Genomic DNA, 23,869 nt, shown 5'->3' with positions numbered 1-23,869 from the left:
GCACATCAAAAAGCTTATCCACCACAATCAAGTTGGCTTCATCCCTGGGATGCAAGGCTGGTTCAACATACGCAAATCAATAAACGTAATCCAGCATATAAACAGAACCAACAACAAAAACCACATGAGTATCTCAATAGATGCAGAAAAGGCCTTCGACAATATTCAACAGCCATTTATGCTAAAAACTCTCAATAAGCTAGGTATTGATGGGACATATCTCAAAATAATAAGAGCTATTTATGACAAACCCACAGCCAATATCATACTGAATGGGCAAAAACTGGAAGCATTCCCTTTGAAAACTGGCACAAGACAGGGATGCCCTCTCTCACCACTCCTATTCAACGTAATGTTGGAAGTTCTGGCCAGGGCAATCAGGCAAGAGAAAGAAATAAAGTGTATTCGATTAGGAAAAGAGGAAGTCAAATTGTCCCTGTTTGCAGATGACATGATTGTATATTTAGAAAATCCCATCGTCTCAGCCCAAAATCTCCTTAAATTGATATGCAACTTCAGCAAAGTCTCAGGATACAAAATCAATGTGCAAAAATCACAAGCATTCCTATACACCAATAACAGACAAACAGAGAGCCAAATCATGAGTGCAGTCTCATTCACAATTGCTTCAAAGAGAATAAAATACCTAGGAATCCAACTTACAAGGGATGTGAAGGACCTCTTCAAGGAGAACTACAAACCACTGCTCAACAAAATAAAAGAGGACACAAACAAATGGAAGAACATTCTAAGCTTATGAATAGGGAGAATCAATATCGTGAAAATGGCCATACTGCCCAAGGTAATTTATAGATTCAATGCCATCCCCATCAAGCTACCAATGACTTTCTTCACAGAATTCGAAAAAACTACTTTAAAGTTCATATGGAACCAAAAAAGAGCCCACATTGCCAAGACAATCCTAAGCAAAAAGAACAAAGCTGGAGGCATCACACTACCTGACTTTAAACTATACTACAAGGCTACAGTAACCAAAACAGCATGGTACTGGTACCAAAACAGAGATATAGACCAATGGAACAGAACAGAGCCCTCAGAAATAATGCCACACATCTACAACCACCTGATCTTTGACAAACCGGACAAAAACAAGATATTGGGAAAGGATTCCCTATTTAATAAACGGTGCTGGGAAAACTGGCTAGCCATATGTAGAAAGCTGAAACTGGATCCCTTCCTTACACCTTGTACAAAATTTAATTCAAGATGGATTAAAGACTTAAATATTAGACCTAAAACCATAAAAACCCTAGAAGAAAACCTAGGCGATACCATTCAGGACATAGGCATGGGCAAGGACTTCATGACTAAAACACCAAAAGCAATGGCAACAAAAGCCAAAATTGACAAATGGGATCTAATTAAACTAAAAAGCTTCTGCGCAGCAAAAGAAACTACCATCAGAGTGAACAGGCAACCTACAGAATGGGAGAACATTTTTGCAATCTACCCATCTGACAAAGGGCTGATATCCAGAATCTACAAAGAACTTAAACAAATCTACAAGAAAAAATCAAACAACCCCATCAAAAAGTGGGCGGAGGATACGAACAGACATTTCTCAAAAGAAGACATTTATGCAGCCAACAGACACATGAAAAAATGCTCATCATCACTGGCCCTCAGAGAAATGCAAATCAAAACCACAATGAGATAGCATCTCATACCAGTAAGAATGGCGATCATTAAAAAGTCAGGAAACAACAGGTGTTGGAGAGGATATGGAGAAATAGTAACACTTTTACAGTGTTGGTGGGAGTGTAAACTAGTTCAACCATTGTGGAAGACAGTGTGGCGATTCCTCAAGGATCTAGAACCAGAAATACCATTTGACCCAGCAATCCCATTACTGGGTATATACCCAAAGGATTATAAATCATGCTGCTATAAAGACACATGCACACATATGTTTATTGTGACGCTATTCACAATAGCAAAGACTTGGAACCAACCCAAATGTCCATCAATGATAGACTGGATTAAGAAAATGTGGCACATATACACCATGGAATACCATGCAGCCACGAAAAATGATGAGTTCATGTCCTTTGTAGGGACATGGATGAAGCTGGAAACCATCATTCTGAGCAAAGTTTCGCGAGGACAGAAAACCAAACACCGCATGTTCTCACTCATAGGTGGGAATTGAACAATGAGAACACTTGGACACAGGGTGGGGATCATCACACACCAGGGCTTGTCGTGGGGTGGGGGGAGGGGGAAGGGATAGCATTAGGAGAAATACCTAATGAAAATGAAGAGTTAATGGGTGCAGCACACCAACATGGCACATATACACATATGTAACAAACCTGCACGTTGTGCACATGTACCCTAGAACTTAAAGTATAACTTAAAAAAATAAAAAATAAAACAGGACCACTTGGCCTAATTTTATCCACTTCCTCTATCAGAAACTTGATCTTTAAGAATAAAGCAGAAGCTTCCCCAATCCAGATATTTATATATAATAATCTGTTGAAGGTTCTTTATTGTAAAAATGACAAATGGGTATGACAGTGAGTCAATCTGCAATGAGAACTGCTTGTAAAGTGTGTCTGTCCTACATTCATATAGTCCCAGCACTATATGGAAATACTGTGAATTCTGTCATCAAGGCCTAGTTCTGCATTAGTGAATTAATGACAACTTTTAATCAATGTGCCTGCACTGATTTTTAACTTGTTGAATTCCATTTTCAGGATTCATAGATTCTTTCTTGTGTGAACCACCCCATGTTTGTCTTTGCTACATGCCATGCTTAAATATTCTCTTTTTAAGATATTCTCTTTTTCAAATTTTTCATTGCTAATTTTTATCTTTGCTTGTGTTCTTATTCAGAATACATTTTCAGATTGAGTCTCATCAATTGGTTTCTACAGATTCTCCTGTTTCCCTCCAACATGTAAATTATAGGCTAGCTGTCATACCTGTTGACAAAGAAATGGCTGAATAATTTTACAGCTCTCTGGCCTAACCTGATCACATTGTCTGTATAGAGATGATGATGGTTTTCTTTTTCTTTATTCCCAGAGGGATCAGCATTTGTATTACATTGTGGCAGTAGAAAGGGAATTTTAAAACTCATTTAGAGTGGGAATCTCTTAGCTTAGAGTATGACGCTGAAATAGATCTATTTTGTGCTTCAATCACGCTTCCTGTATTACACCATTAAATATCCTCCCAGGGACCAGAAGATTCAGGAGATTTTGTTTAATCACTTCATGCCCAATATCATGGGGACCACATTTGCAGGATGTGGGGCATGATAACCCCCTGTGGTTAGGATAACAGCTGTTCTCAGTTGTAACATAAGCAGTACAAAGTGAAATACTCACAAAATTATCCTCAGGGCTGTGGTAGGAAGGAAGAATGTTATAGAGGTTATAGAGGTTGATTTGCCCACATCCATATAATTGGTATATTGTAAAGCCTAGTTTGGACTCAAGTCCATGCTTTTTCTTTTGCTTTGTTAAATGTATTTAATTTTACATTGCACTCTATCCTTGAAGAGGATGTGTGAGAGCTGCCTGCCTTTCATGGGAAGAAAGGATTAGTATGCCGAAGGCTGAAGAGAATTTGGTGGCTGTTAATGTACCATGTAATGGTACCATGTAATGTGTAATATGCAAAAAAGCACATCCTACTGCCTCCCAGACCCTCATCAGCTTTCTCATACATTTCTGTAAACTGTTCATGTTTTACTGAGAAAACAATTCACAACACCACTCTGCGGGAAGATGGGACCCAGTACAGATGGGATATAGTTTAATCTTCATGTGTTAGAGAGTGAGTAACTACATATCAGAGGTTTTCAAAATGTGGTTCCTGGACCAGCAGCATCAGCATCTCCCGGGAACATGTTAGAAATACAAACTGCCCCAAATCGACTGAATCATAAATTCTAGGGGTGAGGTAGTTTAACAATTTCTTCAAGTGATTCTGATGCATTAAAATTTGAGAACTGTTGCTATAATCAAGGCTCTCAGGAAATGATTTTGTTCACAATTTGTCCTCAATTGTGAGGATAGTTGTGTAAAATATTTTTTAGTAATAGAATGTCAAATAGAGATCCCTCCCATCATGTAGCCAAGAAGTGTTAAGCACCTACTGTATGCAGAAGAGTATGCTAGCTATTGTAGCAAAAGGAAAGATGAATAAAATATGGTTTCAACCATCTGTGAGCTCAATTTGCCAATGAAATAGAGAGGTAAGTAGCACAGTAGCCTGCCTCATTGGGGGCTATGTGTAATAACCTTTTGCAAAATGAAAAATATGGGCTAAATTCACCATTGTATCATTGATATTACCAAACCACCCTTTGCTCTTTTCAGGGATGAAGAAATGGAGGGTGTTCATTAAAACTTAACAGTTTGAACCATAATGTTCATACGGTTAGCGACTGAAATAGCATGCAGCCTCACACTTCTTTCCCATTGCTTTTGCCTTACAAATTAGCCCCAACCCCGGGAGCCTGAGGCTAGATCAGGATTACAAAGTCATCTTCTACCTGTTCAGCAATTAAACAAATTCACAATAGACTTTTCCTTCTATTTAACTTTTATTAAAAGAAGTGCTAAGGTACTGAGATGCAGTACATCATATTTATTACCAAAATTATTAACAAATATACAAAACTTGTACATGTAATTTTCTTACATCCATTTATTCTCTATAATACTGATTTTTGTTCAAGTAGGTTATCTACAGTATGTAAACATCCCTTGGATTGACCTCACACAGATTAGGAAAGCCCTCTAACCCATGCTTTTGTCAGATACTTCTTTTTTATTTGGCTTTCATTTGTAGCATCTAATCTCCACATTTGGCACATGGAAGAGACATCTACAGTGCAAAAGAGGCAGATTTTTCTGGTTTCATTCTGAACAATTTTGCAGGGGCACAGTTAAAGAGCTGAGAGGAGACACGAGCACTCTAACTTGATGGCGTTGGATGAGCTGTAATGCCAACATCTCTTGGTTCAGCCACTAAACTTGAGCATAAAGTCAATGTCTCTCCCTTCACCCACCCTCCCACCCATCCACCCCCATGCAAGGCTGATTCAGTCTTAACCTTGTCTCAAAAGGGTTACGGGGAATTCCATCCATCCCAGAACAAGTAGGTTAATTTCAGTAAGTAACAAGTTTTTTGTTCTTTCTTGTGGGTTGGTTTCTGTGGTTTGAGCCAGCAAAACTCTTAAATGGAGAATAAGATAAGATAAAAAACAGATACGAGAGTAGAACTTTCTGCTTTCAATTGGCATCTCTGTATCCAAGGCCAGAGCCTTTCTGTGGTGGAAAAGTGACAAAGGCCTTAGCGAATGGCAGAGAAAAGCCACCCTTGTCAGAACACCTTGGACTCCAAGCCTTCGCACACAGTGTCAGAAAAATCAAAAAGAAAAGAAAAAAAGGTAATTAAAGATTCTGCCCTCTTCCTTCTGGGTTTCCTTTTGCTTATTTAACTTAATCTACCCAAGTAAAGCTGATCCAGAGAGAGCTCTGTTCGCCTGCTCACCCCCATTCTCACTCTCCAGCACAGTATTGCTCGTGTGGTTGGCTGCACCTTGTCCGCGGAGCACCCGCGGAGAACGTCTGGATTTGAACGCGCGCCTGCCTCCTGGCTTCCGTCACCACAGCGGCGCGGGTCCCTCCGACGCCCCGTAGAGCTCGGCCAGCTTCCGGAAGCGGGGCCCCCAGTCCGTCAGGAAGTCGAAGCTCTGTTCCGAGTCCGACGTGGCCGACTGCAGGGAGCTCAGCGACCCCGCCACAGAGCCGTCCCCCTCGAACATATACGTCTGAAGGGAGTCGAAGGGCGGCGCCCACAGGTCCATGTCGGCCTCGTAGAGCTTGGCCAGCACGTAGCTGTGGACAGTGCTGTTCACTGCGCACGTCTGAGGCACGTAGCGGGAGAGGCTCTCGATCTCGGGCAGCATGTCCTGCCGCGTCTTGGGGGCGGCCCCCGCCTGCGCCTCCCGGGGGTTCCACATGGCCGCGATGTCGAAGGCCTCGGTGTCCTCCTCGCCGCCGCCCTCGTCGTCGTAGCGGACGATGTTCTCGTGGATGTTTTCCTCGTCGTCGATGATGTATGGTTGCTTCCGGTGCCGCCTCATGGACAAAATGAGCAACACCAGCACTGCCAGGAACAAAAAGGAGAGCGTGTTTACCGAGGAGATGTGGCTGTGTGTGCGGTGACTAGAAATAGTCTTGATTCACCACGGATAGGGGAAGGGCTACCGAGTGGAGGGCTCAGAGATAGCTTTTGGATATCTGAAACCTCGGGGAGTTCTAATTTAAGTCCACTTTGTTGTCTTTCTGTAAGTCAGGCTGTGGACAACGAAGCCCTGTATTTCTTCAGATGGTTTAATTAGAAAAAGTTGCATATAGTCGCTTAGCATCAGCTTGCTGTTTTGAAATTGTGTGTCTACACCTAACACCCAATTTAAAATCCCACTAACAAAGCACAAAGGCCTGCTGTGGACCAACATACTCTAAGGACCAGATCACGTGCTCTGTTTATATGATGATAAATATACATTCTCTTATAATGTGAAAGTCTTATTATGTAGGTGGAATTCTGCTTCCGTATATTAGCATCTTAATAGGATTCTACTCTGTATATAATTATATCTTAATATGCATAGAGACACACATACTAAGTGTGCACCAAAGTTGTAGTCTTTTTATACCTCTAAAAAACAACAGAACATAAGTGATCCCTGGGGTCCAATAAACTCAGGTTCTTCAGAGAAGCCTTTCATTAAAGAGGTGGTTGTGGCTTTCTGGACCCAAGGGTGTTTATGGAAGGCAGAGAATGAGCAGTGGCCTTTTATATAATTCATCATGTTATCAAAGAAACACCACACTGTTAGATGTGCCCTTGCAGGTTTGGATAAAATTTTATCCCAACAAATGCATTTTTCCCCCCCTAGAATGTGTTCACTGGGGTTTAAAGGAGAGATAGAGATAATCCCATTGAGCTATTTATCTCTCTGACTGAAAACGTTTTCCAGGAAGAGTGTTGAGGTTTTAGCTGTAGAACTGCTATTGATTTTTTTTTTTTCTGGTGTGCTTTGTTATAGCTGGTGAACAGTGACAGTTTGACAGCACTGCAAAATAAGACCCCAGTTTATCCAAGGGGAGAAAGTGGAGTACATTCATACATGCAGTAAAAGAATACAGACTAATAAAACTCACAACAATGATTTAAAAATTTTTTGAATGTAGATGTGCTTTTTTATAAATTGCAATTAATGACATTAATACGTAATATTTTCCCAGATAGCTTTGGTGACAAAACATAGACAGGAAACGATGATATGCTCATGTGTATTTTCCCTGTGTGCAAAAATACGAGGCGTGGACTGACAGGAGGGTGGGATTCCTAGAGAAAAAGAGACTAATAGGACTCTAAGGAAGCGTGGGCTTGAATCGAGCATGAAAGGTTGGAGTGTGATTTGGATTGATGCAGGTTGGAGACGTGAGATTCGAAGTGAGCATGCTGTGTTTGCAGGATTCAGTAAAGTTATTAAACCCAAATATTTTTAATCCTCTATGCTAAGCAATGGGGAAACAATATTGAGTGTGACATGGATTCTCTCTTGTGAGCTTGTAATCTAAGGAGATTATGGATGCTGATAATTAATGCAAGTCAGAGAGTGATAAGGGCTGTTAGAGCCCCAGGTGTCACTGGGAGAGTACAGAGGCAGGGCCAGTGAATTTTACCTGGGAGACTGGGTAGGGCTTCACAGAGGTGACCTTGAAGTGGTAGGGGCGGTATTTCGGATAACGCTAGGAAGCAAAATTGGAAGTCTTTTGAATACCTTGCTGGAGAGAATTCTGATGGTCATGGAGAATTAGGCCGTTTATATAGAACTAGTCCGTCTCTTGAAAAATAAAGACAGCTACATGTCTTTTTTTTTTTTTTAGGTAATCTAATTAGGTAAATAACAAATATTACATAACAAATATTACATAATGCCCTGAAAATCAGATTTTGAGGAAAATGGTCTTATTCAGCTGAAAGGCTTCTCTGACAGAAGAGAATTAGTTCTAGGGATGGTTTATTCTTTGTGTACTATAGGCATGGTGCGTAGAGCTTATGAGATTTTCTAGGCACTAGATACATATATGAGACATGAAAAAAAAAACCCAGGAAGTCACAATTAATTTATTTAGTTGTCTATAAAATATAGTATTTTGTTGACAAATGCAAGTCAAATCTTAAAGTTTGATGAATTATTTTTAATGTGGGATGTGTACTCTTAGAAGTAAGGGTGCTTAAAACTGTGAGGATTTTATGACAGCTCTGCTCAATTTAGCTCCTGAAAACTGTTTACTTTTTCTGTACAGTTTAAAAGACAAGACATCATCATGGGTGGGAAGGGATAAAATAAATGGTCCCTTGCACACCATTTTTAACTTGAGAGCCTCTCCAAGCCAGTCTCTTTAAATCAGTATTTCTGTAATGATGGCTTTTTGTGGGCCAGGGTGAACTTTTAACTTCGACATTTTCCAAAGATAGAAGTAAGGACAGCCAGTCTGGAAATTCCTCCCAGGAACAAGTTTCTTCAAAGGCCTCTTACAGGTCGTCCACTTCTGTGCTAAAGGACTCCCAATGCCACCTTATGGAAACTCAAGGAATTGCAGGGAGGTTTTACTTGTCAATGCAGTCAGGGACCAGAAACCATAACAATTTTCTCTGACACAGGGATCCAAGAACTTAGAAAGGTTACTTATTTATACTCTTCCTCTCTTTACGTAGGACTGAACTAAAACAACAAAATTAAGCCACATGTTGTATTTTTAAATGTATTTTGAGAAGCACATTGTACGGACCTACCTAGAAAATCAAGTGTTGACATTTTACACAGGAACTTCTTTCTTTGGTCTGTCTCTTGGTATAGAGGTGAACTTGGGATCAAGGGTGTATGTGAATATCTGTACCTCTATTCTAATTTCAATCCTCAGGGCTTTTTCCCTCAGAAAACTCGGATTTCTTTTATATTGAATAATACTAGTATCTACTAAATCTGTTTTTCTCTAAGCAAGATATATATGCTATAGATTAGTTCAATAAGAAGAGCAAGGATATATGTACAGATACTTTCTTTTTTGCAAGAGTTGGTTTAGGTGTTTTTGTTTCACTGTTTTTGAGTGTGGAATTAGAAAAGAATTGCAAGGATGGCCTTACATACCAGGGAGTTGGGGAGCCACCTTGCAGTATGACTTGAGAGGAAGAAGGAAGGGTTCCTTACCCCAGTAGTGTTCTGCCACTACTAGCCTGTTATGTCCTTATTTCATCAGCAGAGGCAGACTGACCCTGTTTAGTCACTGTTCCTGGTTAGATGGCCATGGTGCCTGGGAGGGGTACTAATCACCCCAAACAGCTTATTTTCCAGAAATCTGTGTGGTTCACACCATCACTTCCTTCAGCTCTCTGCTCAAAGGTCTTATCAGTAAGGGATTCCCTGACTACCCTGTTTGAAGTGGCATCTATCCCTGTCACTTTTCCAACCAGGATACCTTATCTCTCTTCCCTTCCTGTAATACCACCTCCAGAATCGGGATGAGCATTTAGGAGAAAGGCAGTGCCTTTGAGCCACAGGGGTGCCCAGTGTATATGGCCTGCCTGCATTTCAGCCCTGGCTGTGCCTCTGACTTTGGTTTTGAGTCTGTCACTTACCCGTTTGTGACTTAGCTACTACTTAAATGAAGGGGTTAGAAGAGGTGATCATCAAATCCTGTCTAAATTGTAATTTTGATTCTATGATGTCAAAATGAACCTGCTTTGTTCTGAAGTAAACTCAGGAAGGCCAGGACTTGTCTGTTTTATTAATCCTAGCACCTTGTGTGGTGCCCCAGCTCATAGTAGATACTTTGTAAGTATATGTGCTTTGATCTTGCCACAGACACCTCGAAGAAGGGACTGTCCTCAATTTCTTTACTGTTTTTTGCAGCCTCACTCTACCATCTTTTGAGTAAGCAAGGTGTGGAAGACCAGTTCTGAATAGCTGTGTCAGGAAGGTAATGAACAGATGTCTGAGTGAGCACTGGCAGGACTCCACAGAAGGGAAAGCAGCCCCTTACTCACCTAAGAGGACAAAGATGCAGGCGAGGATGGCAATGAGGGCGCCCCGGCTCAAACTGACTGGGAGCATGTAGGCCTCTGGGCTGCAGGACATGACGTGGCCGTCGTCGTCACAGCTGCACACTTGGATGGTCAGTGTGCCTGTGCTGCTCAGCACGGGCTGCCCGCTATCTGCTATCAGGATAGGCAGGTGAAAGACACTCTGCTCCTGCTGCCGGAAACCAGACCTCCTGGTTAGAATCCGTGCTGTGTTATCTGAAAGAAGGAGGGGTTCCAGGATTGGAAAAGGGAAGATGAATTAATTTCTTGGATTGAGGAAAGCAAGGGGGCAGGGGCAGGGTGTAGGAAGGAAAGAGGATAGATATTCCCTGGTGGTGGTCAGCCATGGCGGGTTTGCCTGGATCAGCATTTGGATTCAGAAATCAGGCTTTTTGCTTGCTTTTAGGCAAAACCCTGAGGCCTAAGAAGAGAAAGCCTCTTTTTTTTTTGAGTCTGTCTTATCCTTTGTGACATAAAGTGCCCAAGGCAAACTGTCAGACTTCAGATCTAACAAAAATGTCCCTGGGAAAGCTTGACAGAAAAGAACAATCACTGGTGACTTGTGGTCCCTGTTTGTTCCTGCTCAGCAGCTTGCCAAGGCCCCAGTGCTGCTTTGCGCCTCCAGGAAAAGAATGCTGAGGAGCCTGTGTGACTGTGGCAGATTACTTATTTTTGCCACTTTGTCTGGAATTCACGTCTTTTACTATTTTCTTTTATGCCTCTGAAATGCAGTCACCAACTCCTGTGTTTCCTAAAGAACCTGCTCATTTAGTAGAAGCTTCTTTGAAATCCCCTAATCATATGACACACCTTGTTATTTCTCCTGGGTTGGTGATCTCACTTTAAGCAGTTAAAATGAAGTTGGTGAAACTTTGTTACTGATCAATACTAGAAATCTTTCCTCCAGTTTTAAAGGGGATTAGTCAAATTATCAGATATTTTCTACAAAGTTGGGATGTGTACGTGTGTATGTGTTTACATTTATATTCACATATTGTGTTGTGGGAGTTTTCATTTTTAAAATCTACGTTCTCAAGTTTCCTGGCATAGGTTTGAATTCTAAAGTAGATATACTTTTGCAAAGCTCAGATTATTTTCAGCAGAGGAAAAATTTGAGAGATGTAGTAGGACATGCACAGAGGTCCCATGGATGTGTTTCATATTTCATAGGAAAGAGTCTAGAACATCACAAAAAATTCTGAGAGCCTAACCTAAGAAAACATTATTAGTGATTATCAATATTTCTGGTTCTTCTTCCCATTTTGGACATAATAAAGGATTACACTTTTCTATCCTCTTAAATGTGCGTATGTCTGTGTGATTTGCTTTAGTTGATGAGCAATAGTGATTTGTGTTACTTCTAGGCAGAAGTCTGTATGAGCTGGTGTATAAGTCTCCATGCTCTTTCCTTGCTGTAGTTACTGAGAAAGAACCACAGGGTGTGAAATGCAGAGCGGGGCGGCCTGGGACGCTGAGCTCAGACCCACAGTAGGCTGTATGTGAGCAAGAAATTAACTGTAGTTGTGCTAAGCCACTGAGATTTTCGTGGTAGTTGTTCCCGTAGCATAACCTGGGCTATTCTGAGTAACACTTTACCCCTTAATTAACTTTTCCTCCTCCACTCTGCTTTTTATGCTAACAGCTATTGTTACTAAAGGCTCATGTGCCATGTACCTGCACTTTGCATGCAGTATCTCACTCAATCTTCACAATTTGGACATAGTAATAATCTTACTCCTTTTCAGAAGTAGAAGTAAGGCCTAGAGTGATTTTATTATTTGTTAGAAGCCACTAAACTAGTTAGTAGCAGAGCTGGGATTTGAACTCTGGTCTCTCTGGCTCCAAAACATGTACACGTTCCATTGTGCTATATAACTGCTTATTTAGTTTAGTAATATTAACTGTCAAAAAAATTCAGATAAGCATAACCTTTTCCTGCTTTGATACAGGCTACTTCTTATTTTCTTCTCAATGGAGAAAGGATGCCAACCTGAGGATTATATTCATATTTCCACCTACCAAACAACCCGTGCACCTTTCTGTGTTCCAGACTTAATAGCTAAATACTATCAATTCCACTTTGTAGTTTTAATTGCTTGTTTTTTCAGAAAGCAGGTTTTTCTCTAATCAGAACTTTTTTTTTATTTTTTTGGTTTAATCCAGGTGAGGTCATGAGACTTTTAGAAAGTCTGACTAGAGCCGAAATTCATAAAAGTATTATACCTACGATATATATGTTTCTTGATCTAAGAATTATTTAAGATTAAAGAAAAATATCAGAGCATCACATTGCTGAGTCCAGTGCTGGAAGGGGCCTGGCATATAGTAGCCACTTGGAAAATTTTTGTTGAATGTGATAATGAGGACTTTAGTAACTTATTTGGAAACAGCATTTTTTCCTAAGGTGACACAGAACACTGTGTGTGGGGGGCGGGGGTGTAGTGGGGGGGCATGGTAAAACAGGACTCAATTTCTAATCCAATTTTAATGCTTATTCAGCTTATTGACTCTCTGGTCTTGGGCCATTTGCTTACTTTCCTCATCTATCAGATGGGACAATAAGAATCAGAGGGATTAATAACTTCCTTAAAGCCTCACAGAATTATTGTAAATATCAAATAAGGTATGGGAAAATACTTTGAAACTGTAAAATACTATATACACATAATTCTTTTCATAATGTTTTGGGGCTGAAAAGTAAAAAAAGGCTTTACTGGAGATAGTGCCCTGTTGTGTTCATAAAAGGACATCATGTTTCAGGCACAGGAACAGAGGTAGTTGACAGTAGATCTGCCCTATATTAGTCAGTTTTTGTTGTGGTGGCTTTTTTTAGAGACAGGATCTTACTCTGTCACCCAGTCTGGAGTACTGTGGTCTGATCATAGCTCACTGCAGCCTTGAACTCCTGGGCTCAAGTGATCCTCCCACCTTAGCCTCCCAAGTAGCTGGGACTACAGGTGCATGCCACCATGTCTGGCTAATTAAAAAAAATTGGTAGGGATGGGGTCTTGGTGTGTTGCTCAGGCTGATCTCAAACTCCTGGCCTCAGGTGATCCTCCTGTCCCAGGCTCCCAACTAGCTGGGACTACAGGTATGTGCCACCATGCCTGGCTAATTTTTAAAATATGTTTTTCAGAGATAGGGTCTTGCTGTGTTGCCCAGGCTGGTCTTGAACTCTTGGTATCAAGCAGTTCTCCTGCCTCAGCCTCCCAAAGTGTTGGAGTAACAGGCATGAGCCACTGTGCCTAGACTTGTTCGGTTTTAAAATGAGCCTCAGTAAAGGATACTCGTGAGATAAATTGTCATTTGGAGATTAAGAGTTCATGCTTTCTGTTGAAGATGTGCTGACTTCTGTTTTGGGAAACCTTCCAAGAGATGAGTCACATATTACTACAGTCATCCAATGCCGGTGGCCCATCTTTTTAAGGAATTGGTTCCATAAATTGGTGCCCAAAGTCCTCTTTAAGAAATTTGCAGCATTTTGCTGCATTTTATTTTACTCATTAGAATGATAGCTTAGCTGAACAGTTGAAGAAAAAATATAATGTGTTACAGTGTGTTATTTCCCCCCCCCAGGGTTGCCTTTGTAAAGCCAATCCTAGGTTGAAAGCACTTTTTGCGGGAATAGTTTCCCTACGAAGCAGATAAATGAATAGTTCAAAATTTTGACCCAATAAAAACTTCAGGATATTTAATTGAAGTATTTCTGCCTTTATAATTCATATTACCATTCCTTCCAGAATTATTATAGTATTTTTATGATGACCTGTAGGAGGTTGAAGGGATGACTTAGAAGAATGCTTTCCCATTTAGAAGAAAACAGGTTTGAGATTCTCAAATTTTACAGCAGAAAGCTGTCATGTGGGGTTGAAGTAATACTTTTAATCTCAAATAATTGATGTTTGAAACTAAAACCAGGCGTGCCTAACCTAATCATGACTTTTTGTTACCCTTTGCTTAGATTTTTACAAATCGGCAATTAATATTTTAGAATCGGAATGAAAATGAGGCTACTGCAGTCTCGAGAAGTGATGACCTTCCCAGGGTCAGCTGGCTAGCTGGCAGCAGAGTTAACAACAGATGAGGTTCATTTGACAGTTTAACTTATTTTTTCCATTGCCCTGACCTTTTTTTTTCTTTTGAAGCAAATCATCTGGCTACAGAACAAAAGTCCTTCCTTTTCCCATCTGTGCCCAAAGAAGAGTGTACTGGGTCTATGAGCCCCTTAGCTGGTCTGAATGCTTGTTGGAAAAGAGGGGCCTAGAATTCTGTTCCATCAAAGCTATAGCGGGGGGCAGTTTATGGATAGGGAACCCTACCTGAAAGTATTTCTCTAAATCATTCTAAAGTAATAAAGCTGTTTCAGTGCCAAAACTGTGTTTATGGTCCTGTATTTGCCCTTTGTTATCTCTATTACTTATCCTTTGTCTCCTTTTTGTTTGGAGAGCTTTTTACTGTTTCCTGCTTTGATCTCTGCCTAGAAATGTGCCCCCAGGGGTTTTTTATTTTATTTTATTTTATTTTTTATCCTAGGTCACTTTCTGTCTTTCTCAGATTTTTCCCGTTGTTACGGAACATATGAACAGGGCTGCTACCAGTGGGAATGAAGGATTTTGCCTCTGTGCTTTGCAGTGTTTCTGGCACAGGACAGGCACTCAGTAAACATCTGTCCACTTACTGACTGAATGAGTTTTAGAGTTGGCAAAGGGTTCTCTGTGTTTGTTGTTCTGAAACAAAACTTTAAAAGACACTGTGAGGCTGGGTACAGTGGCTCATGCCTGTAATCCTAGCACTTTGGGAGGCTGAGATGGGAGGACTGCTTGAAGCCAAGAGTTCAAGACCAACCTGGCCAACATAGACCCCATCTCAAAAAAAAAAAAAAATACACTGAATTATTAACATCCTCCCTGCTGGTAAGGAACAGGTAGCCTTTGATACTGTTTGCATAAGACAGTAACCCAAAGTAGCTGGCCTATGCTGTAGAAAAGCATAGATAGCCAACCATCCACCTGATTACCTTGGTTGTCCCTTATGGTAAAGTTGGGGTTGTTAGCAGCCTCAGGAGCCAAGCTGTAGTAGAAATGCTGACCATTGCGTGGGTCATCTTGGTCCACCGCACTCACTGTCTGGATCAGCTGAGGGAGGGACATGAAATCAGGTGAGTTGGAACCAAAGGAAAAAGCACCAGGGCCCAGTTAAATCCCAAACCCGGAAACGCGATGGTGGGATGTTTTACCTTATGAGAAGGATATCATTGGTATGGGAGAGGGGCAGGGAAATGCTGGGCAGAGAAGGGCAGGGTTCCTGGCGAGGGCTCCATCCTCTGGCCTGTGCCCACGGATCTAAGTGAGAATAGGAACTCCTGTTTTCGGGCCCAAATGTTGCATTTTCCAAGACCACTCTGGCCCACCACGCCCCCCATTCTGTACCCATATAAACTTGAGACCTTAGCGGGCACAGACACAAGCAGCTGGATGTTGAGAGGAGAAAGGAGCACACCAGCAGACACTGGCAGACTAGCGATGGTGGAATGATGCGGATGCCAAGGGAAGTTCAGCTCGGGACAGTTGGAGAAGAATCTGGCCACTGGGCAGCCCGAATCTGGGGGAAGATCACCTTCCCACTCCATCCCCCGCTTCTGGCTTCCCATCCATTTCACTAAGAGCCACCTTCACCACTCAATAAACGTTGCACTCAGCCTTCCAGCCCATGTGTGATCTGATTCTTCCAGTTCACTGGGCAAGAACTCAGGCTGTCACACTGGCCCTGTGTCCTTGTGATAAGGCAGAGGGTCTATTGAGCTAATACAAGCCGTCTGCAGAAGGCGTAGCTGAGAGCGAGCACACTGTAACACACGCCCACTTGGGCTTCAGGAGTCCTAGACGCTGCCTTTGGGCCAGAGCCCAAAAGCGCTCCCCATGGTTTCTGCACCTGCCCGTCTGCATGCTTCCCCTAGGGGTTTGAGCAGCGGGGCACACCCTTGTTCTGCAAGGGGGATAAGGGAACTCTCCCGTTCCATGTGAAACTTCCCTGCACAGTCTTCATGCCATCACACACCTCGGGATTTAATTTTGCTTTAGGGTTGGGCTTGAGTATGTTAGTAGGCATAGGATAAATGTTACCTAAATACTTCAGATGTTAGACATCAAAATAACATATATTCTTCCACCACGGCCAGCCATTTCTAGGCAGTCTAAAAAATAAGAGACTTTGAGTTAAAGGGCTCGGGTGCCGCAAAGTCCTGCTTGACCCCATATTTTCTTCTCACCTCATCTACTTAACCTCATCACTGGCCCAATATTTCAGGGCTAAATTGCTGTCTTTAAGAAGCCCCTATTTAAGAACGACCATGACCTGAAGAGAAGTGAGTGACCCATCGGCATTGGCCATGTTAGGTTAACAGAAAACAGACATGAGGGAATGGGTCACAGAGAGTCACATTTTGTTGGCAGGAGGGAGAGCTAGCAAAGATAGCACAGGATCCCCAGAGTGGAAATGCAGAACAGACAAGAGTCAGAAGCAGAACTCTGGAGTGGGGAGAGCAGGAGGTCAGGTGGCTTCCTCCTGGACTCACTGGCCACGTTTTGCCTTTTCCATAATGTTTTTCAAAGAAGTAAGTTGCATGAAGTCTATGGAGACCATGATGTAAAAGCTATTAAAGAAATCTGTGTGAAACAGACGACTGGAACGGGAGCTGGCAGGCTGAGGGGGATACAGAAGAGGCATTGAACGGCAGCCTTCTTCATATGTGTTTCCTCTTCTACCAAGCAACAGCACAGACTATTCCTACCCATCTTGGGCCCAGCCCTGTAGACTTGCCAATCCTGCTGTTTAAAAGCCAGCTGTGCTTCTTCCACCATAGGAACCAGGACATCAAAGGTCAGTTTGAGGTCCCAGCTGGGCTTGCTTAGTTTGTATTTCTTCATCTGTAAATTAGGGGAGCTAAAGCTACTCTCACAATATGCTGAAGATTAAATAACTGGGGGTGGTGGTAGGGGGAGCTCCCATCAGGGGGCCTTTTGGACACTGTGTTGCTCAGATCCCCCTTCAATGAAGGATTTTTCCCCGTCACCTACCAGTCCCTTTAGGGATTGCCAATTGCAGAGAGCCACCTACCCACTCCTACGGTTTGGATATTTGACCCCACCAAATCTCATGTTGAAATCTGATCCCCATTGTTGGAGGTGGGGCCTGGTGGGAGGTGTTGGAGTCATCCAGGTGGATCCCTCATGAATGTTTTGGTGCAGTCGTCCTGGTGATGAGTTGAGTTCTTACTCTCTTTGTTCCTGTGATAGCTGATTGTTAAAAAGAGCCTGGCACCTTCCCCTCCTGCCTTGCTTCCTCTCACCATGTGATCTGCACATGTCGGCTTCCTTCCCCCTTCCTCCATGCATGGAAGCAGCTTGAGGCCCTCCCTAGATGCAGATGCTGGCACCATGCTTCTTGCACAGCCTGTAGAACCATGAGCCAAATGAACCTCTTGTCTTTATAAATTACCCAGCCTCAGGTAATCCTTTATAGCAATACAAACCGACTAAGACACCCACGGTCACCACATCCTTCCAGGGCGACAGACATCCAGTGACTAATTAATGTGATAGTATACAGGTCTGGCTATCCCATCTCAACTTGGGGAAACTCTAGTTCTGGAACTCTCTGAGAAGTCAGCTGGGGCAGTTAGTCTGCATGGCAGCTGGACTTCTTTTGCCCAGTCCTGCTTCCTTCGCTTCCCTCGCACAGGTGCTGGCCCCAAGGGCCCTCCTTAATAAACACCTTATACTGGAACTCCATCTCAGGGTATGCCTCCTGGAGACCCCAACTGTTGAACCTGAAAGTAGGGGGAATGGAGTTCCCAGGAAGGTGAGGGCCAGGAGACTAATGGAGATAAACTTGCTCACAGCCAATCCTAGTATGGGTGCTGCTCACACTCCAGGATTACCCTCCTGTCCTATCCCGCCTGGAGACAGAGCCAGCACTTTTCAGCTTGCTTGTAGTGCCAAACACATAGAGAGGTAACATATTTCTTGAGGCATGTTACACATAGGTTATTGTACATAACTTGATAAACATAGTTGGGAAAGTCGTTTCAGAATATCTGGCCTGCGTATTGTGTATATATTGGTGAGACTGGGGCCTGAGGCACAGAGCTGGTTGCTTACAGGGCTTTAAAGCATGAGTGAGTGAAGATACAAATCGCTAAGTCTGGGTTGGGAGTGCATGGTCCGCTCTCTTGCTCTCTGTTCTCCCAGCAGGTCAGATTTCTTACTCAGCCCCACTTGTTGTGCAATATTCTGCTCACCTGGTTTCATTCCGCCCTTGGCCATCACCAAGTATGTTATCTGATTTCTTTATGGGCTTCCTTCAAGGCTGCTTACTAAGAGGAAAGCATGTATCTGGACTTGTCAGACGTGAAGCTGACGACAGTATCCAACAAGTAAACACAAGGAGGCCCGATTCTTTATAAACCAGATGTATCTCTGAGCTGTATGCTTTTGAAAAATCTTCAAAACATTTCCCAGAGCCCAAATCAAAGGTTAATATTTTCAGTATCTTGGCCTAAAGGTGACAAATGGGACAGACTGAACTTGAAGTGAAAGATCTGTACTTCAGATCACTGTATAACAAACTATCAAAAGTGCATTTAGGAATGGGGACTATGTTTGTTTGATTACAAAAACAGGAGAGAGAGTTGAAATGTTCTTCACTTGTTAGAATGCAACCTCTCCTACTCTGAAGCCCTTTAAAAAAGAGTGCTTTATTTTGGGGGGAAGGGGGTTTAATTTACTCTGCTACTTATCACCCTCTTTGTATTATAGATTAAAATTAGCTTATTTTATCATAACAAAATATTCATATAATTTTATAACATAAAATTTTATATTACATATATAAATTTTATAATATAAAACAAAAATTATTAAAATAAAGACCCAAACCTCCTCACGTAAACTCAACTACCTTCACATAGTAACTATACTATTTTTGCCTCTTCCCTCTCAATCGTTGTTCACTTGCAGTCATAATTTTACATGACTGCAAGCACGTAGGTGTAGTTTTTATACCTCCCTTCTTTACTTACAATAACATGGATCATTTCTTGGGCTGTAAATTCTGCATTATAACTTTTATTGGCTGCATAACATTTCAGGTCTTAGTAGACTAGAAATTCACTAGATGTGGAAAGAGAATTATCCTAGACTTGTTGAAAAGAATCTTTTAGGAGGGCTATAGACCATTGCACCAAATTTCAAGGATTGTTAGATAAATTTAGATCAGAATCGTGATGGAACATCTTTCTTCCCCTGAGGGACATAAATCACTTTTTGCTTTGGCTGAGTAAATGGTAAAGATGTGTTGTCGAGTCCATCTTTGGTGAGTTCAGGGAGCTAACATAAGTTTTGGTTATGCAGACCTAGTCTCTCTGTGCAGCAAGATGCTGGAGGTACTACTCCCAGGGAGTGAGAGAAGTGAAGTGATATGGTTTGGCTGTGTCCCCACCCAAATCTCATCTTGAATTGTAGCTCCCATAATTCCCACATGTTGTGGGAGGGACCTGATGGGAGATAATTGAATCGCGGGGGCAGTTTCCCCCATACTGTTTTCATGGTAGTGAATAAGTCTCACAAGATCTGATAGTTTTATAAGGGGTTTCCCTTTTCACTTGGCTCTTAGTCTGTCTTGCCTGCTGCCATGTAAGACGTGCCTTTCGCCTTCCACCATGATTGTGAGGCCTCCCCAGCCACGTGGAACTGTGAGTCCATTAACCTTCTTTTTCTTTATAAATTACTCAGTCTTGGGTATGTCTTTATCAGCAGCATGAAAATGGACTAATACATGAAGGCAAAGTTAGATTACAGTCAGGGGCCAGAATTACCAATGCATGAGTCCCTGCCTTATCAATATGCGCTTCCCCAGCTTTCATGTTAAAACCATTCCAGCCCATTGATCCAGCACCAGCATCCACAGGACCACGGGATATACTGGGGTGGGGAAGGGAAGTAAATGAGGACTATTAGGGGATCTGTCGGGTTGCTGGGTCATACACAGGGGAGGAAAGCATCTTACAAAAGCAGGAGCAGAATGGAGGAGATGGACAGATTATAGGGCAGGCAACAGCCTGACATGCATTGCTACATGGGCACTCCAAATGGAGTTCCAGATGTTTCTCAATTACACCACTTAGAATTTGATCAACTAAATATTCAGTTAGGTTTAAGGGCACACTTAAAAAATACACAAATATGTCTCTGAAGATTATGGAGGTATATTTCAAATAGGTAGACCTTTACCCTTTTGGATTACTTTCCTCTCAAAACTTACCTGACATGAGCAGCACTAAGAAAATGGATGTTTTAATTGAGGGAGGAGAGAAGGTAGGTCATTCTAGGTGGCAGCATTCTGAGATAGGCCAGGGAGTCCCTAAATAAGGTACTTCTTGCCAGAAGTTAAGAAAGGGAGGTGGAAAGATATAGAAAATAAACTTGTCCTACTGCAAGATATTTTGAGGAATTGGTACCACACTCGGGAAAAGAGCAGCTTTTTCCTCCTTTTCCTGGTCTTCCTGGTCTCTCACTTCCAGGCCTCAGAGCAGGTGTTACTGCCATTGGTGCTACACAATTCAGTTTCCAGGTGGACACATACCTTATATGGCCATTGTGTGCATCTGGCCACCCTCAAAGTGCTGTTTAGGCCATAAAAGGTAATGTAGGTTCCAAATAGTTGTCTTTTTGTTTTTTTACTTTTTTAGAGATTGGGTCTCACGATGTTGCCCAGGCTGGTCTCAAACTCCTGGGCTCAAACTATCTTCCTGCCTCGGCCTCCAAAAATGCTAGGATTACAGGCATGAGCCACCACACCTAGCCTCAAATAGTTGTCTTAACAAATAAATGGTTGAAACCTGATATACGGGAATTAGGGACTCTGTTTTGTGAACTGTTCGTTTCTGGAGTCAGAATGGCTTTGATGGTGAATTTGGTTATCTAACAATTGTTTCCAGAAGTTAGGGGTTAAGCAGAGTGCACCACCCACAGGCCACCTTACCTGTCCTGCCTTGGCGTTCTCACAGACAAAAGCTTCATAGAATCTGGGGAACTCCGGAGCATTGTCATTCACATCTAAGACTTTGATTGTGACAGGAACACTTCCAACCTGGGAGGGATTGTCTAAAGGAAACACAAGGAAAACCAAATCTGAGAGTTTAGTAATGCCAAAAGAAAAAAAAAAGAGTAATGGTCTTTGCTAGAAGTCGGTATTTATGACTGGGCGCAGTGGCTCACGCCTGTAATCCCAGCACTTTGGGAGGCCGAGGCGGGCGGATCACGACGTCAGGAGATCGAGACCATCCTGGATAACATCCTGGATAACACGGAGTGAAACTCCGTCTCTGCTAAAAATACAAAAAATTAGCCAGGCATGGTGGCGGGCACCTGTAGTCCCAGCTACTCGGGAGACTGAGGCAGGAGAATGGCGTGAACCCGGGAGGTGGAGCTTGCAGTGAGCAGAGATAGCACCACTGCAGTCCGGCTTGGGCAAAAGAGTGAGACTCCGTCTCAAAAAAAAAAACAAAAAAACAAAAAAACAAAAGAAGTAGGTATTTACTTGGTGAGTCTGGGTTTGAAAGGAGAGGATGAAGTACATGGAGATGGTAGCAAGAGCATAGGATCCATGTGTTGCCTACTAAGAGTGTGGCCGGACATGAGAAGTTTGGACAGAACAAGGTGTGTGTTGGTGAACCTTTGCTATCAGCAGTATGAAGGGAAGGGTGAGACAAAGGGAGCAAGTGTCAAAAAACGAATCTTAAAAAGAGGTTTTCAGTCTCCCATTTGGCTCAGACTTCAAGTCTTGGAATTAAAGGCAGGTCAGTTCTGTATTCTGGGCTTTAAAAGAGCCCATTGCCAATCGGATGCATACTGTGTGGCACTGCTTGGCTTTCTTCCTGTGGAATCATCAGTTCTTTGAATTACATTTGCAAAGGTTTCGAGTTATTCACTGGAATAAAGATAACACTGCACATTTATTTCTGCTTAGGGACTAACAGGATATTACAGGATCAAACACACACCAAATCCATATCTTTGGCTGGGGTCATAGTCACTCATGGGGAGCTGTGTCTTTGTGATCTGTGTCTTTTGCTTGGCACTGCCATGCAGAGACAGTTTCACAGCTCTGGTAGTGCTCCTCCTGTCTTTTTCTGTTTTGGTCACCACCCCAAGGAGACAAAACAGAAATTGCGAGACACAGAAATTATTCTTGGTTAATAATTTTACTAAATCCCAAAATGCATTGTTCTTCTGAATCATATTTTTCTTCCTTTCTTTCCCAAAAAATTATGCTCTACTCTTTCCCCCCTAAATACTTCTATTGCTTGGTTACCATAATATGCTAGCAAAATTAAGATTTATTTCTTCATTATAACAGTGGTGTTTGTCTAAGGAATAATGAAAATTCCAGAAAAGCACAGATGAATCCATGAATATGATCCACAGTCCTACCACCAGAGATATCCATTAGATATATGACATTATACAACATGGGTGTCTAAAATTGGAGTTATACACCCTCCCCCTGACACGGAAGTTACAGTTAAGCAAAATAGAAAAATTGAATTCACAACATTAATATTTTAGGGTAAGGTTATCCTTTGTCATTGAATATGTTTTGAAAGCGTCTGTATTATGTTGTCATTTTACTATAGGTTGTACCATAATTTATTTAATCTCCTATTATTAGACATTTAAGTAATTTCCATTTTCTCCTTATTTTAAAATAACATGGCAGTGGAAATTTTCACATTTAAATCTTTGTTGATATCTGTAATTATTTCCTTAATATGATGACTAGCAGTAGAATTCCTGAAAGAGTATAAATATTTTGGAGAATCTCAATACATATTGCCAAATTGCCCTCCTGAATGGCTGTTTAGTTATATAGCCAATAGGTTAGGGACTGCCATTTTTCTAGGCCTTTACTATCACCAGTATGAAAAAAAAAGGAATGTAGTAGTATATAATCTAATTTTTATTATGTTTATAATATATATTAATCTAGTTATTAATCTTCCATTCCATTTATAAGTTTATTATGTTAATCAATTTGCCTTTTATTGTAAGGTATCTCAAATTCTTGTGGGCATGGATATGTATATGTTTGTATAATAAGAGTGATATGTTATAAATGCTTCCTTTCATACAGTAATATTTTATACTCTTTGTACATTCACAATCATATTAAAGATTGAAAGCCTGTTAAATTTCTCAGGAATCTTCCCTTTTCCTCATAGCTCCTTGGGATAAGAATGCTGTCTTTCACTGTTTTCCATGTTTTGTTTGCTTTTATCTCTAGCACAGGACTAAGTATACAAGAGAGCCTCAAAAAAGTATTTGAACTGAATGCATTACTTACTTGCATTTACTTACTTTCCATTTCTTCCCTTAAAGGATATAATTTTTGTTACAACAAGTTCTAGAAACTTCCACTTTTTATAACACCTGTATCTTGTCACTGCATGGAGACCAACTTACTGTGCTACTTACTCATTTCCATAGCAAGGACAGTGATATTATGCCAAGAAAATTCTTCCCGGTCTAGGGGTCTTGCTGTCATTAGGGCACCTGTTGTAATGTCAACATAGAAAAATCTTCCAGGGTCACTGCTTCTATCAATGGAGTATCTGCAGAAACATGGATTATGTACATCATTTGCATTTGGGTAAGCATATGACAGC

The 23,869-nt window shown here is 41.7% G+C and overlaps 1 protein-coding gene across 1 annotated transcript in view; it reads right to left on the bottom strand.

Annotated features, from left to right (window-relative positions):
- Positions 1-4,563: 4,563 nt before the first annotated feature.
- Positions 4,564-23,869, bottom strand: part of CDH20 (cadherin 20) — a 222,361-nt gene continuing 203,055 nt past the window's right edge. Inside the window, exons 8-12 of the mRNA XM_004059490.5 lie at positions 23,679-23,815; positions 21,187-21,308; positions 15,164-15,281; positions 10,111-10,362; positions 4,564-6,153 (exon numbers count right to left, since the gene is read on the bottom strand). Coding sequence (XP_004059538.2) covers positions 5,648-6,153; positions 10,111-10,362; positions 15,164-15,281; positions 21,187-21,308; positions 23,679-23,815 — 1,135 coding nt within the window. The 3' untranslated portion in view covers positions 4,564-5,647. The remainder of the gene's footprint in view (positions 6,154-10,110; positions 10,363-15,163; positions 15,282-21,186; positions 21,309-23,678; positions 23,816-23,869) is intronic.

The sequence above is a fragment of the Gorilla gorilla genome, chromosome 17, assembly GCF_029281585.2.
Source record: "Gorilla gorilla gorilla isolate KB3781 chromosome 17, NHGRI_mGorGor1-v2.1_pri, whole genome shotgun sequence".
NCBI lineage: Eukaryota > Metazoa > Chordata > Mammalia > Primates > Hominidae > Gorilla > Gorilla gorilla.
Note: the sequence above shows the minus strand (reverse complement) of the source record. Positions and strands in the feature narration are given on the sequence as shown.